The sequence below is a fragment of the Podarcis filfolensis genome (assembly GCF_964270895.1).
Source record: "Podarcis filfolensis genome assembly, chromosome: 2".
Taxonomy (NCBI): Eukaryota; Metazoa; Chordata; class Lepidosauria; order Squamata; family Lacertidae; genus Podarcis; species Podarcis filfolensis.
In genome coordinates, this window is record NC_139605.1 from 21,134,777 (window position 1) to 21,146,867 (window position 12,091).

Genomic DNA, 12,091 nt, shown 5'->3' on the forward strand with positions numbered 1-12,091 from the left:
TTTGATTTTATATCCATGTTTATATTTGATGCTAGCTGCCCTGAGCCCGGTCTCGGCCGGGATACAAATAAAAGTATTATTATTATTATTATTATTATTATTATTATTATTATTATTAAATTCGCCACTGCCTGGCAGACGGCCATCCAACTGGGAAAGCCTCCGAGGAAGGAGAGCCTTCCAGCGAGGGAGGCCGTTTCCATTGTGGATGGGGTTGTTTAAATAGCAGCGAACCCTAACAACCGGCGTCGTAGCACCGGATCCGATGCGGTTTCTGGGAAAGGGGCGGGCTGGCTCCTGGCCACGCTTCTCCCTCTTTCCTCCTCCTCTTCTCGTAACGCTCCAGCCTCTTTTTTTTTACCAGGCCGGAGTTGCTGAGGCCGGTAGCCCTTCGGGCTTTAAGACCCAGAGGAGGCCTTGTTGGCCGGCTGCGCTCGCTCCGGTGTTGACGGCGGAACCACCACCACCAGCAGCGGCGGCGGCAGCAAATCCTCCTCGGGGCTTGGCGGGCGAGGCGCCGCTCTCTCTTCCCCGTCCTCCCCCCTTCAGCTCGGCATGGCCTTCATGGAGAAGCCGGCGGCGGGCAAGGTGCTGCTGGACGACACGGCGCCGCTGACAGCCGTGATCGAGGCCAGCCAGAGCCTCCATTCGCACACGGTATACGGCTGGGGCAGGAAGAAGGGGGTCGCCGCGGGCAGCGCACAGGCCGGGCTCGGTGGGTGGGTTGGGGGCGTCTGCAGAGCCCGGCCGTGATGGGTGGGGGGCGTCTGGGGCTAAGGGAAAGGGGGCTCGGCGGGTCGCGGGGGTTTGCTGGCTGCAACGTGCCCTGGGGCTAAGTGGTGCTTCGAGTTGGCAAGAGCCTCTCTCCGCCTCCCTTCCTCCCCAGGAAGGATTTTGCACGTCGTGGGCTTGGGAGGGAGATGGGGGAGAAAGTGGAGAATAGGTGGAAAGTAAGTCTTAATTAAAATCATCATCATCATTATTATTATTATTTGCACCCCACCCACCCGACTGGGTTGCCCCCAGCCACTCTACTACTACTTCTTCTGCAGCTGTTGCTGTTATTAGCGCTAAGGGGTCAGCCTTGGGGGTCTGTTGTCACTGCTAGGGTTGCTGATTTTTTTGGGGGGGGATAATTTTTATTCGTTTGTTTCACTTCGTATTGTGCCTAAAAACGAGGGAACAGTTGCAACGGCAGAGGGAAATTGAAAAGATGGGGAAACTATAGAACAGGCACGTAGGATGAGTACATGGGTAAAAATAACAAAGTCCAAGGTTTTTGAGTACAGTGGTGCATGGGTTAAAACAGGCATCCCCAAACTTGGCCCTCAGATGTTTTTGGGACTACAACTCCCATCACCCCTAGCTAACAGGACCAGTGGTCAGGGATGATGGGAATTGTAGTCCCAAATCATCTGGAGGGCCGAGTTTGGGGGTGCCTGGGTTAAAACAAGCAAGGAAAGGTCTTGGGTGTTATCTGCTGATCAGACTTGGGAGCCACAGTGTGGGGCTTAGGGGTTACAGTGGCTGGAGGTGAACTGGGGAGACTTGGGTTCGAGTCTCAACTCTGCCACGAACATCATTGGATGAGGCTGAAGGACTTCTCTCCCAAACTTATCTCTTTGGTTTTTTGTTGTTTTTGGTGAAGGTAAAACGGGAGGCAAGGACATGCCATGTACACTGGCTGATTTGAGTTCTTGCCATAGAAGAATAGTCGGGTGAAATGTCACGGAAAAATACAACTCCAGAGAGTGTGAAGTGTGAATAGTTGGCAGCACCTCTGAGTAGGTGCAGAGTGTATTTTTTCTGACTGCAGAGTAACGGAGAGTGTCATTGCACTGTTGTGAATTGGAGGGAAGAGTTTTTCAGGAAAGAGGGTGTTTTGTTTCAAGTGAATTTCAGCTGAGACCAGAAAATGGAGTACAGTGGTACCTCGGGTTACATACGCTTCAGGTTACATACGCTTCAGGTTACAGACTCCACTAACCCAGAAATATTACCTCGGGTTAAAAACTTTGTTTCAGGAAGAGAACAGAAATCGTGCTCCGGTGGCGCGGCAGCAGCAGGAGGCCCCATTAGCTAAAGTGGTGCTTCAAGTTAAGAACAGTTTCAGGTTAAGAACAGACCTCCGGAACAAATTAAGTACTTAACCCGAGGTACCACTGTACTGTATTGGTGTGAAATAATGTGCTCAGGTGCAGAGTTAGTGTGAATGTTTTTCTTTTAATTTTCATTCATCCTTAATGAACGCTACTGTACTCAAGGCAGTTTTTAAACCGAGAGAAATAACAAAACATACAGCAAAAACCACACTGCCGTCCTATAGAAGTTCAGAACCACGTGACAACATTCAAGAGTCCCATTTTGCATGTAGTGTTACAAAATAATGACAAAGTTAAAAATAAAGCTAAACCACTTTTGCCAATTATAAGTAAATAATAATAATAATAATAATAATAATAATAATAATAATAATAATAATAATAATCAACTAAGAGGATACCTACTGCACATTACAATATGTAAAATGCCAGGTATTGTCATGGTGGGGTAGATTGGAAGGTTGTGATGGGGAACTGAGGTTATTTAGATTGGTGTGAGGTACTTCTTGGGTTTTGCATTGAAAGAAAACACTTCTATCCAACTAGAAACCATTCATCCAGACTGCCTCTGGGAAGGTCTCAACAGGATATGAAGGTAGTAGCAGTCACCTTTTGTTTGCCCCTGGCATTCGCAGGTATAATGCCTATGTTTATCGAGTGTAAAGGGCAAAAACAACATTAAAAGCCCAACCCTGCTTTATGTTGTGATCCATTACAGCCTAGATACTGACAAGTTGCTTCCTGGAAATAAAACTGATCAGAGATCATAGTCAGATGAAGTGCATCATGCTGTGATGTGCTTAGATTAGCCAGTGTGGTAATTGTAGCTTATAGATGGATTTTTATCATACTAAGAAATCATAGAAATGCATGTTTTTTTGCCTTCATCTGACTATGATCTCTGAACAGTTTTATTTCCAGGAAACAACTGTTGGTCACTTGCAGTGGGGCTAAGAGCAGACAGCTTATTATCAAGAGTGATTTACTATATGGAACATACTTTAAGTTGTTTGAATGTCTGTGGGTTGCTGCTGCTTTGTGATCGCCCTTCATTAAACTGATTGCATGATAATACGCAAGAATGATTGCTCGGTGATGGATTATTTTTCTGAATGGGCCCTTTTACCTACAGGGTAGGTGACACAATTATTCTGCACTCCGTGTGTGTGTGTGTGCACATGGTGCAATGTGAGAAAAGAGTTTTCAGTTTAGGTTTTGAGAGAAGATAAAACTGTGGATTGGATTACTGGTAAATCACCTTTGAGGTTCAGTGCTCTCTTTGGAAATCTAATTCAGGATCAACAGTTGTGCTGCCTGCTTTAGGAGCCTATTTGCTTCCTCATGGCTTTGCCTGTGTAGTTATAAATAAAGCATATTTGCAGCAGAGTTCTCTAGTTATGGAAATATGGAACACTTACTAAGTGTGTAACGAGAGAAATTGTTATATGGTTTATACCCCATAATAAATGAACTGAGAACTGTTGACTAGAAGGGTAGTCATGGCCTTGAATAGATATTTGGGACTAAGCAGGCCTCATATTGGAATAAACTTGCTTTAGCCCTGGACCTGTTTAATGTTTATCTGCCAAAACTGCTCTGCAGCAGCTTCTGGTATCATTTGTTGCTATGCCCTGACTATCCTTCATGGTCATGTAACACAAAGCCAGGTTTACAACTAAGACATGAACAGTGTAAGGAAATCAGAAACTTACCTGCACTAACCATCATCCCATCCCTCCATAAACACAGTTTTAAGAAGACTTTGCTAACTATTTACAAGCCTGTAGTAGTAGGGTCCCATAAATAACTACTACTCTGTTGGCAAGTAACAATTGCCTCAAAACTAGGAAGGTATTTTTATACTGGAAAAGAATCTATTCTGTTTTTCTTTTCAGGCTGCGAGTTCTCCTTAAATGACAAGCACAAATAACATGTGTGGGCAAGTATACGAATGAAAATGTGTGAGGCCTGGTCCTTTTGTGGCCTTAAGTCACATGGCTCACATATTTTAACAACCCTGCACAACATTTTCTTGACAAACCAGATTTTATATTAAACCACATCACCTTTGTATCCCTTGGTTGCCTTGACAGGCCCATTCTCTTGACTCTCCAACTAGCATGGTGATGATAGAAGAAATTCTTCTCATCTTACTGTTCAGGAGTAGGTTTAAAGAGAATTGAACGATTTTCAGTATTTCCTTGAGGTTTCCAAGTTATATTATCTTCATTTGTTAACACGGCCAAAATAGTTGGAGTCATATTTAGTGTTACTTCATTTAGTAGGCTAAACTGGACTACCTGAATTTAGTAATTTCACTTCAGTGGAGACGTTGGTTGACATGTGGATATTTTGCGTGTCTGCTTGGCTTCCCTCCCTCCCTCCATTTCCTTGGCCTACAGATTATAAACCAGAAAGTGTGGATTTAAGCTAATGTAGTCCCATTGAAATGAACTGGATATGGTTTACATCGGCCGCACTTTAGGTGATGAGTCACAGTTCAGTTGTAGAGTAGGTTTTGACTATTGCTGGGTTGTGGATTGGGTTGTCTTCTAGAAAGACTACAGTGGTACCTCAGGTTACATACACTTCAGGTTAAAGACTCCGCTAACCCAGAAATAGTGCCTCAGGTTAAGAACTTTGCTTCAGGATGAGAACAGAAATTGTGCTCTGGCGGCGTGGCAGCAGCAGGAGGCCCCATTAGCTGAAGTGGTGCTTCAGGTTAAGAACAGTTTCAGGTTAAGTACGGACCTCCGGAACGAATTAAGTACTTAACCTGAGGTACCACTGTACAGTACTTTATTAAAACTTACACATGCTATGTAGTTCTTGCCATTAAGTATATCTGATACATTTATTTTTATTCTAAAGGGCATAAAAACAACCCACAGTTTTTTGTGGTCTTGACATTCTGCCTTGGTTTCTTTGGGTCTTTGGGGAGGTTGGCTCAAATTGGCAAAGGGAGAGTCAGGTCTAGCTTCCCATTGACAAACATTTAAAAGCAGTTTCCCCAGCCAAATAGTGTGTCTTTCATATGATATGTGGGAGTTGAAAAAAGCAATTTTGTGAACCTTATCTTTGCATTTCCGTTTTGTTAATGCACACTGAGGAAAGTTCAAATAGGGGTTTGTTCTTTTAATCACATGTGTACTGTGAAGCAAGAGTCCTGCTGGGCTTTCTCAGTGATTTCAGAGCTGTATTTGGCCATTCTTAAACTTCTGTTTCATCTGTTAGGAGGCAGAGACAAAACAGTTGCACAAGGAGGCAAAAAGTGTGTTGACGTATTTTTAAAGAAAGAATATGATACATAGCTGTGCTTAGTAGTTTGCCATAATGTTTCATTGGGTTTCCTGTTATCTGGAGTGAGAAGTAGGTCCTGTCCTTTGATGCAAGCATTTTCCTTTATAAATTAACATTTTTAAGTAACATCCTCTTGAGCTGGAGCAAGGAAACTTGAAGCTGTTCAGGGAAGTTTTTAATGTGTGACATTTTAGTGTATTTTTGGTCTCTGTGGAAGCCACCCAGAGTGGCTGGGGAAACCCAGCTAGATGGGCGGGGTACAAATAATAAATTATTATTGTTGTTATTATCCGGCAAATCACATTTCCCCTTTACCACCGCTCTAGCCCTCTTGACTAGACAGAACACTGAGAAAATGTCACAATGCTTCAATGTGTTCGGAAGTCACTCCAAATCAATTGTTCCCAAATATCGTACTTTTCCAACATGCTACCTGGGTGGGCTGGAAGAGGCTCAGTGCAGATAAGGCTGAATAGTTGATGGTGATTGGGCCTGTTACCCTTGGGGCGGGTTATCCGTCTCTCAGAACAGTCCCAGAAGTTTGCAGATTTTGGAGTGCCCTTGGATCCAGCTCTGCTTCTTAACTCTCAAGTGGTCAAAAAGAACAGTACTGCCCTTTCCCAGCTTGCATGGTAAATAGAGCTGCCCCTTATATTTTTTTGAGTGGGGGAAGTGCAGATCTAACTATTGCAGTATGTGCACCAGTAACCAGGACGCGGGTGGCGCTGTGGGTTAAACCACAGAGCCTAGGGCTTGCCGATCAGAAGGTCGGTGGTTCGAATCCCCGCAACAGGGTGAGCTCCCGTTGCTCGGTCCCTGCTCCTGCCAACCTAGCAGTTCGAAGGCACGTCAAAGTGCAAGTAGATAAATAGGTACCGCTCTGGTGGGAAGGTAAATGGTGTTTCCGTGTGCTGCTCTGGTTCACCAGTAGCGGCTTAGTCATGCTGGCCACATGACCCGGAAGCTGTACGCCGGCTCCCTCGGCTAATAAAGCGAGATGAGCGCTGCAACCCCAGAGTCGGCCACGACTGGACCTAATGGTCAGGGGTCCCTTTACCCTTTACCTTTAACCTGTAGGAACCCAAGGCCTTCCAAATGTTGTTGGACTCTAACTCCCATCAGCCCCAGCCAGTATTGCCACTTGTTGAGGATGATGGAGGGTTGCAGATTATACATATTCTTATTCTTAATTGGGTTGATTCACATTCTGTGGCCTTTTAAATGTGTTTGTCGGAGGGGAAATATTGGTTTGTTTTTATGGTGTATTTTGTGTTCTCATTTTGTATTTTTATGTTGCGAAACGGCCCTGTGATCTCTGGATGAAGGGCAGAACAAAATTAAAATAAATAAAATAAAATAAAATAATCACACTCTCTGTCCAGGTCCGTTCTAAATGGTCTACACTAGTCACTGAACTTCTGAAGGAGCACTTAGTCTCATGTACACCCTCTCATGCCTTATTTCAGTGGTGGCCAAACTCGGCCCTCCGGATGTTTTGGGACTACAATTCCCATCACCCCGACCACTGCTTCTGTTAGCTAGGGATGATGGGAATTGTAGTCTCAAAAAAACATCTGGAGGGCCGCGTTCGGCCATCACTGCCTTATTTGTAGGAAAGAGCCTGTTATGTTGACATATAAGCTACGGGACAAGGATAACTGTGACTTTAAGGATGAATAGGAACCTTTCACAAAGTATCTGAAGACTCAACAAAGCGAATTGGACTCCTTGGCAGGTTTTGAATTAACATCCACAATTTTTTTTACTGATAATAATCAGCTAAACAGTTTGAGGATCTATACAACTTTGTAACATGCAGAAAATAGCAATATTAGAGAAACCAAAGACTGGAACTGAGGGAAGTCGAGAGGTGGGGTGGGGGGTTCTGGGGGGAGGGGGGAGGGAGGAAAAATGGGGGGGAAATAAGGATATGTTTTTGGATAATATGTCTTGTTATAACTTTGAATAATTTTTTTTTTAAAAAGGAAAGAGCCTGTTATAAGTGCCCTTGTCTTCTGAAGTGTTGCAGGTGTGGCAGCTGATCACAAGGCCTTTCCTCTGTTGTGTCCCTTCTTGCTCTTTGGGATGACTTTGTCCAACAGGGGTTCTGCTTGCCTGTTTCCCTTCTGGAATTTAAAATGCTGATCAAGACCTTGCTCAGTAGGAAAGCATTTTGACTTACCTGTTTTATGACTTGCACAGTTTCGGATTTTGTTGCTTCATTTTGCTGTCTGTATTTTATTTTTCCTAATTGTCAGCTAGGCTGCCTTGTGGGGTGTGTGTGTGTGTGGCTTTCTTGGCCTGGAAGCAGGGTGTGAAATGTAGCTTTAATGAAAAGTAGCTCTGGGAGTGGCCTCTTCTGAGTGCTGAAGCAGGGAAGGGGTGTAAGCATGCTTAACTCTTTCCCTGCCATCTGTTTTTTCCTTTCCAAAGGTTTTTCCCCCCTCCAGCTTCTGTATGCATGTGTGGAACCCAGTGGTGTGGTATAACAAATGATTTGGATTTACGGATTTTTAGTTTTGCTATAGTAACAGTACATATCAGTATTCTTCAACCTTTCTGTTTCTTCCTTTCCTCTTCTTTCTTCACCTCCCTTTTTCCTGCACACACAGTCTCTCGTTTTCCATCTGTCACTCTCCTCCTTTGAAAAAAACCAAAATGAAATACCTTAACAAGCTAAAAAAAAAATTTAAAATCTGTGGGTGTGACCCACTTTAGATTAGGATACAACCCAGTTGTGGATCCTAAACCAGCAGTTGTAAAACTGATGAGTCCTAACCTTTAAATAGGGCTTTTTTGAAAAGGAATTTTCAGTGTGGCAGGAGTGAAAAGCATCTAAACCTGCATTTTGTTTTCCCCAAATGGAAACCGGGGTCAGGCAGAATAAAAAGTGTACACAACTGGGGAATTTTGAGTTGACCGGGTGATGGTGGAGGGTGCATGAGGAATGGAAGGGAATCCCCACCCCCCCACATACTTTATATACTTAAAAATGTCCTGCCTTCAAGCACAGACATTATTGGGCTATGTAATGCTTTCTATCTTGGCAGTTTCGTGTTCTGGGCTTGCAGCAGTGTTGAAACTGTACTTGTAGTTTTGTAAATATTGAAGCGGGGTGTGTGTGTGTGTGTGTTGCTTAAGCAATATTTCTGCTGTTCCAAAACATCCTGGGTTTTGTGAGAGCATTTGGCTTGGGATCAAACAAGGCCGCAAAGACAGAGCTCCAGATACTATCTCACAATATGATGATGATTGCTTATACTGCTGCAGATTATGGTAAATAGATGCTTTAATATTTCCTGATTTTGCAGGTTACATACATTAAAGTTCCGCTGGCGTTCTAAGGGAAGCGTTGCTTTTGTGGGTGAATACTTTTCCCTACGGAGGGAGTGTGTTTGTTTGTTTTGCTTCTCTACACTTATTACATCAGCATTATCAGTGTCAAAGCCCCACAGGAGTAAAGCTGCTTTGGTGTCAGGGTTCATTCAGAGATGAGTGTCAATAAGAAGAGAGGGGAAAGAGAGGTTTTCTACTAGCCTAGAGTCCTTAAGCTGTGCGCCATCGTCAACCCTGAAGCATGAAGCACTGGAGGTATATGCGTAAACTGCAAATTTGTGTCAAGAGAGTGCAGTGATTAATTTCCAATTGTACCCTTGAGCGGAAGAGCATACAGTGGTACCTCAGGTTACATACGCTTCAGGTTAAAGACTCCGCTAACCCAGAAATAGTACCTCGGGTTAAGAACTTTGCTTCAGGATGAGAACAGAAATCGTGCTCTGGTGGCGTGGTGGCAGCAGGAGGCCCCATTAGCTAAAGTGGTGCTTCAGGTTAAGAACAGTTTCAGGTTAAGAATGGACCTCCGGAACGAATTAAGTACGTAACCAGAGGTACCACTGTATATGTGGTTGCTGCTCTGCTGCTAGAATCCCTGTGTGTCTACGAGGCTTTAAGGGAGCGGGTGGCCCTGTGGTCTAAACCACTGAGCCTCTTGGGCTTGCCAATTGGAAGGTTGGCGGTTCGAATCCAGTGACGGGGTGAGCTCCCATTGCTCTGTCCCAGCTCCTGCCAACCTAGCAGTCCAAAAAACGTATCAGTGCAAGTAAATAAATCGGTACTGCTGTAGCGGGAAGGTAAACAGCGTTTTCGTGTGTTCTGGCTTCCTTCGTGGTCCTCCATGTGCCAGTAACAATTTAGTCATGCTGGCCACATGACCCGGAAAGCTGTCTGTGGACAAACGCCGGCTCTCTCAGCCTAAAGCAAGATGAGCCTTTGACTGGACTTAACTGTCCAGGCGTGCTTTACCTTTTTTTTTTTAACCTACTTAGAGACTGTCTTACCATAGAGGTTTATTTTATTTTATTATTTTTTACAATCAAGCACTCTCTCTCTATATACATATATAATGAAATAAATAAATGAATACCTCTTTATGACATACAGTAGTACCTCTGGATACGAATGGGATCTGTTCCGGAGCCCTGTTCGCATCCAGAAGCAAACGCAACCCGCGTCTGCGTCACCGCTTCCGCGCATGTGCGTGACGTCATTTTGACCGTCTGCGCATGCGCGAGCGGCGAAACCCGGAAGTAACGTGTTCCGTTACTTCTGTGGGCTGCGGAGCGCAACCCGAAAGTGCTCAACCTGAAGCACATTTAACCCGAGGCATGAATGTACTGCTTCAGGATTAGCTACCTTGTCCATTTATTTCTGTTCATGATTTTACACTCTTTCATTTGCATCTTCTTGTACGTTCTACCGGTAATTTATATTCTTTCTCTCCCTCCCTCCACCCTCAGTTTCTCCAGAGTTGAGCGGCGTAAATGGCAATGCTTGGTGTACATGTATGTGCTTTGGAAAGCAAAACTGGTTTTCTTTCTGGTTGGTTTTCAGCTCCCATAAGCGGTTCCTACAGCCAGCGTGAGCGAGGGCTTGAAGGCATTGTTATTTTCAATGCAGCGGGCTGTTACTTCACTTCCAGTAGGATACAGTAAAAACCTGGTTTTTAACATATGCAAATTGTGGCCCCAAGAGAGCTATTGATAGCTAGCTGAATAAAAGTGTGTTTCCTCAGCGTGTGGAAATCGGAAACGGAATGTGGATTCCCTCTTGCACAATACAGTATTTATTAGAAAACAAAGCATAAGGCAATTTTAACCCAGGCAGTCTAGAGCTGGATTAAACCATTACCTAAGTAGAATACATAATAGGCCTTTAGTCTATGTAAACTGGCAGTTCCTCATGTGTGGATTATTATTATTATTAATAATAATATTCAACTTATTAGTTGCCTGTTACCTGAAAGGTATCCAAGCAATTTACTTTTTTATATATAAAAAAATGATTATACTATAGAGGTGAAATTTCATATTTCTCTCTCTCTCTCTCTCTCTCTCTCTCTCTCTCTCTCACACACACACACACACACACACACACACACACACCATAGAAAACATCCTCCCCAATTCAAGCCACAGCAGTAATTGATTGATTGATTGCAATTATATACTGCCTTTTCTCCCAATTATATACTGCCTTTTCTCCTCCCCATTCATCCTCACAACAGCCCTGTGAGGCAAGTTAGGCTAAGAGATGACGGCTGGCCCAGGGTCACCCAGTGAGCTTCATGGCTGAGTGGGGATTCGAACCCTGCCCTCCCAGGTCCTAGTTCAGCACTCTAACCATTATGCCACACTGGCCAGTATGCCAGTCTAGCTCCTGCCTTGGACTTCTCCTTCAGCTTCTGAATGCAAGACAACAGATCAGCTGCTTTGCAGCAGGGAGGTTGAACATGGTGACTATCACGAAGACTGGAATGCTTTGGAAGACTGAAGGGGCAGGGAAGAATAGGATGAGCTGGGATATGCGGTTCATGAGACTACATTTGTGGGAGCTTGCCTTCACTTGTGAAAGAGTATGTTACATAAATATGCTGGTTTACTGATAAGTGTGCCTGTTGTACAGCAGGGGTGGGCCGAAAGTAGATTGGAATCTACTGCTAGATCCCTGGCTGATTTGCAGCAGATTAGGAAGGGTTTCTGACTGCCTGTTTATTCGGCAAGAAAAATTACTTTTCCCTCCTGAATTAGACTGTTGAAATGAAGTAGGGTAATCAGGAAGTGGGTGTTTCTAATAAACCCACTCCCCTCAAAATTACTATACAGTGGTACCTCAGGTTAAGTACTTAATTAATTCCGGAGGTCCATTCTTAACCTGAAACTGTTCTTAACCTGAAGCACCACTTTAGCTAATGGGGCCTCCCGCTGCCGCCGTGCCGCCGGAGCACGATTTCTGTTCTCATCCTGAAGCAAAGTTCTTAACCCGAGGTAATATTTCTGGGTTAGCGGAGTCTGTAACCTGAAGCGTATGTAACCTGAAGTGTATGTAACCCGAGGTACCACTGTACTGTACTGTACTCCTAGCCACTAGCCAGCAGAAAAAAATGAAAACTCAAACCATTTTTTTTTATGTTCAGTGGTCTTTTGGTTTAAATCTCCCCTTCCAGCAAGAAGTCCAGGGTCAAGACCAGCTGCTGTAAAGCCGTGTGCTTGTGTTTGTGTGTGATCCCACAGCTCCCTTCTCTTGCAGAGAAAGCAGCAGCAAATGTATAGCAAGGAGAGAGAGCAAATTTCCCTCTCTGCCCTGCAGTTGTTCCAGCTGTGCCTCCTCTTCTGTCTCGGCTCTGGGTCCAG

The 12,091-nt window shown here is 44.3% G+C and overlaps 1 protein-coding gene across 7 annotated transcripts in view; it reads left to right on the plus strand.

The window, feature by feature from the left end:
- Positions 1-292: 292 nt before the first annotated feature.
- Positions 293-12,091, plus strand: part of PXK (PX domain containing serine/threonine kinase like) — a 55,239-nt gene continuing 43,440 nt past the window's right edge. For 2 of the 7 annotated variants that reach the window (XM_083601426.1, XM_083601429.1), the window contains exon 1: positions 345-657. In XM_083601426.1, coding sequence (XP_083457552.1) covers positions 556-657 — 102 coding nt within the window. In that variant the 5' untranslated portion in view covers positions 345-555. Of the gene's footprint in view, positions 658-12,091 lie in introns of all 7 variants that reach the window. The other 5 variants (XR_014544974.1, XM_083601431.1, XM_083601427.1 and 2 more) reach the window with 4 other exon arrangements.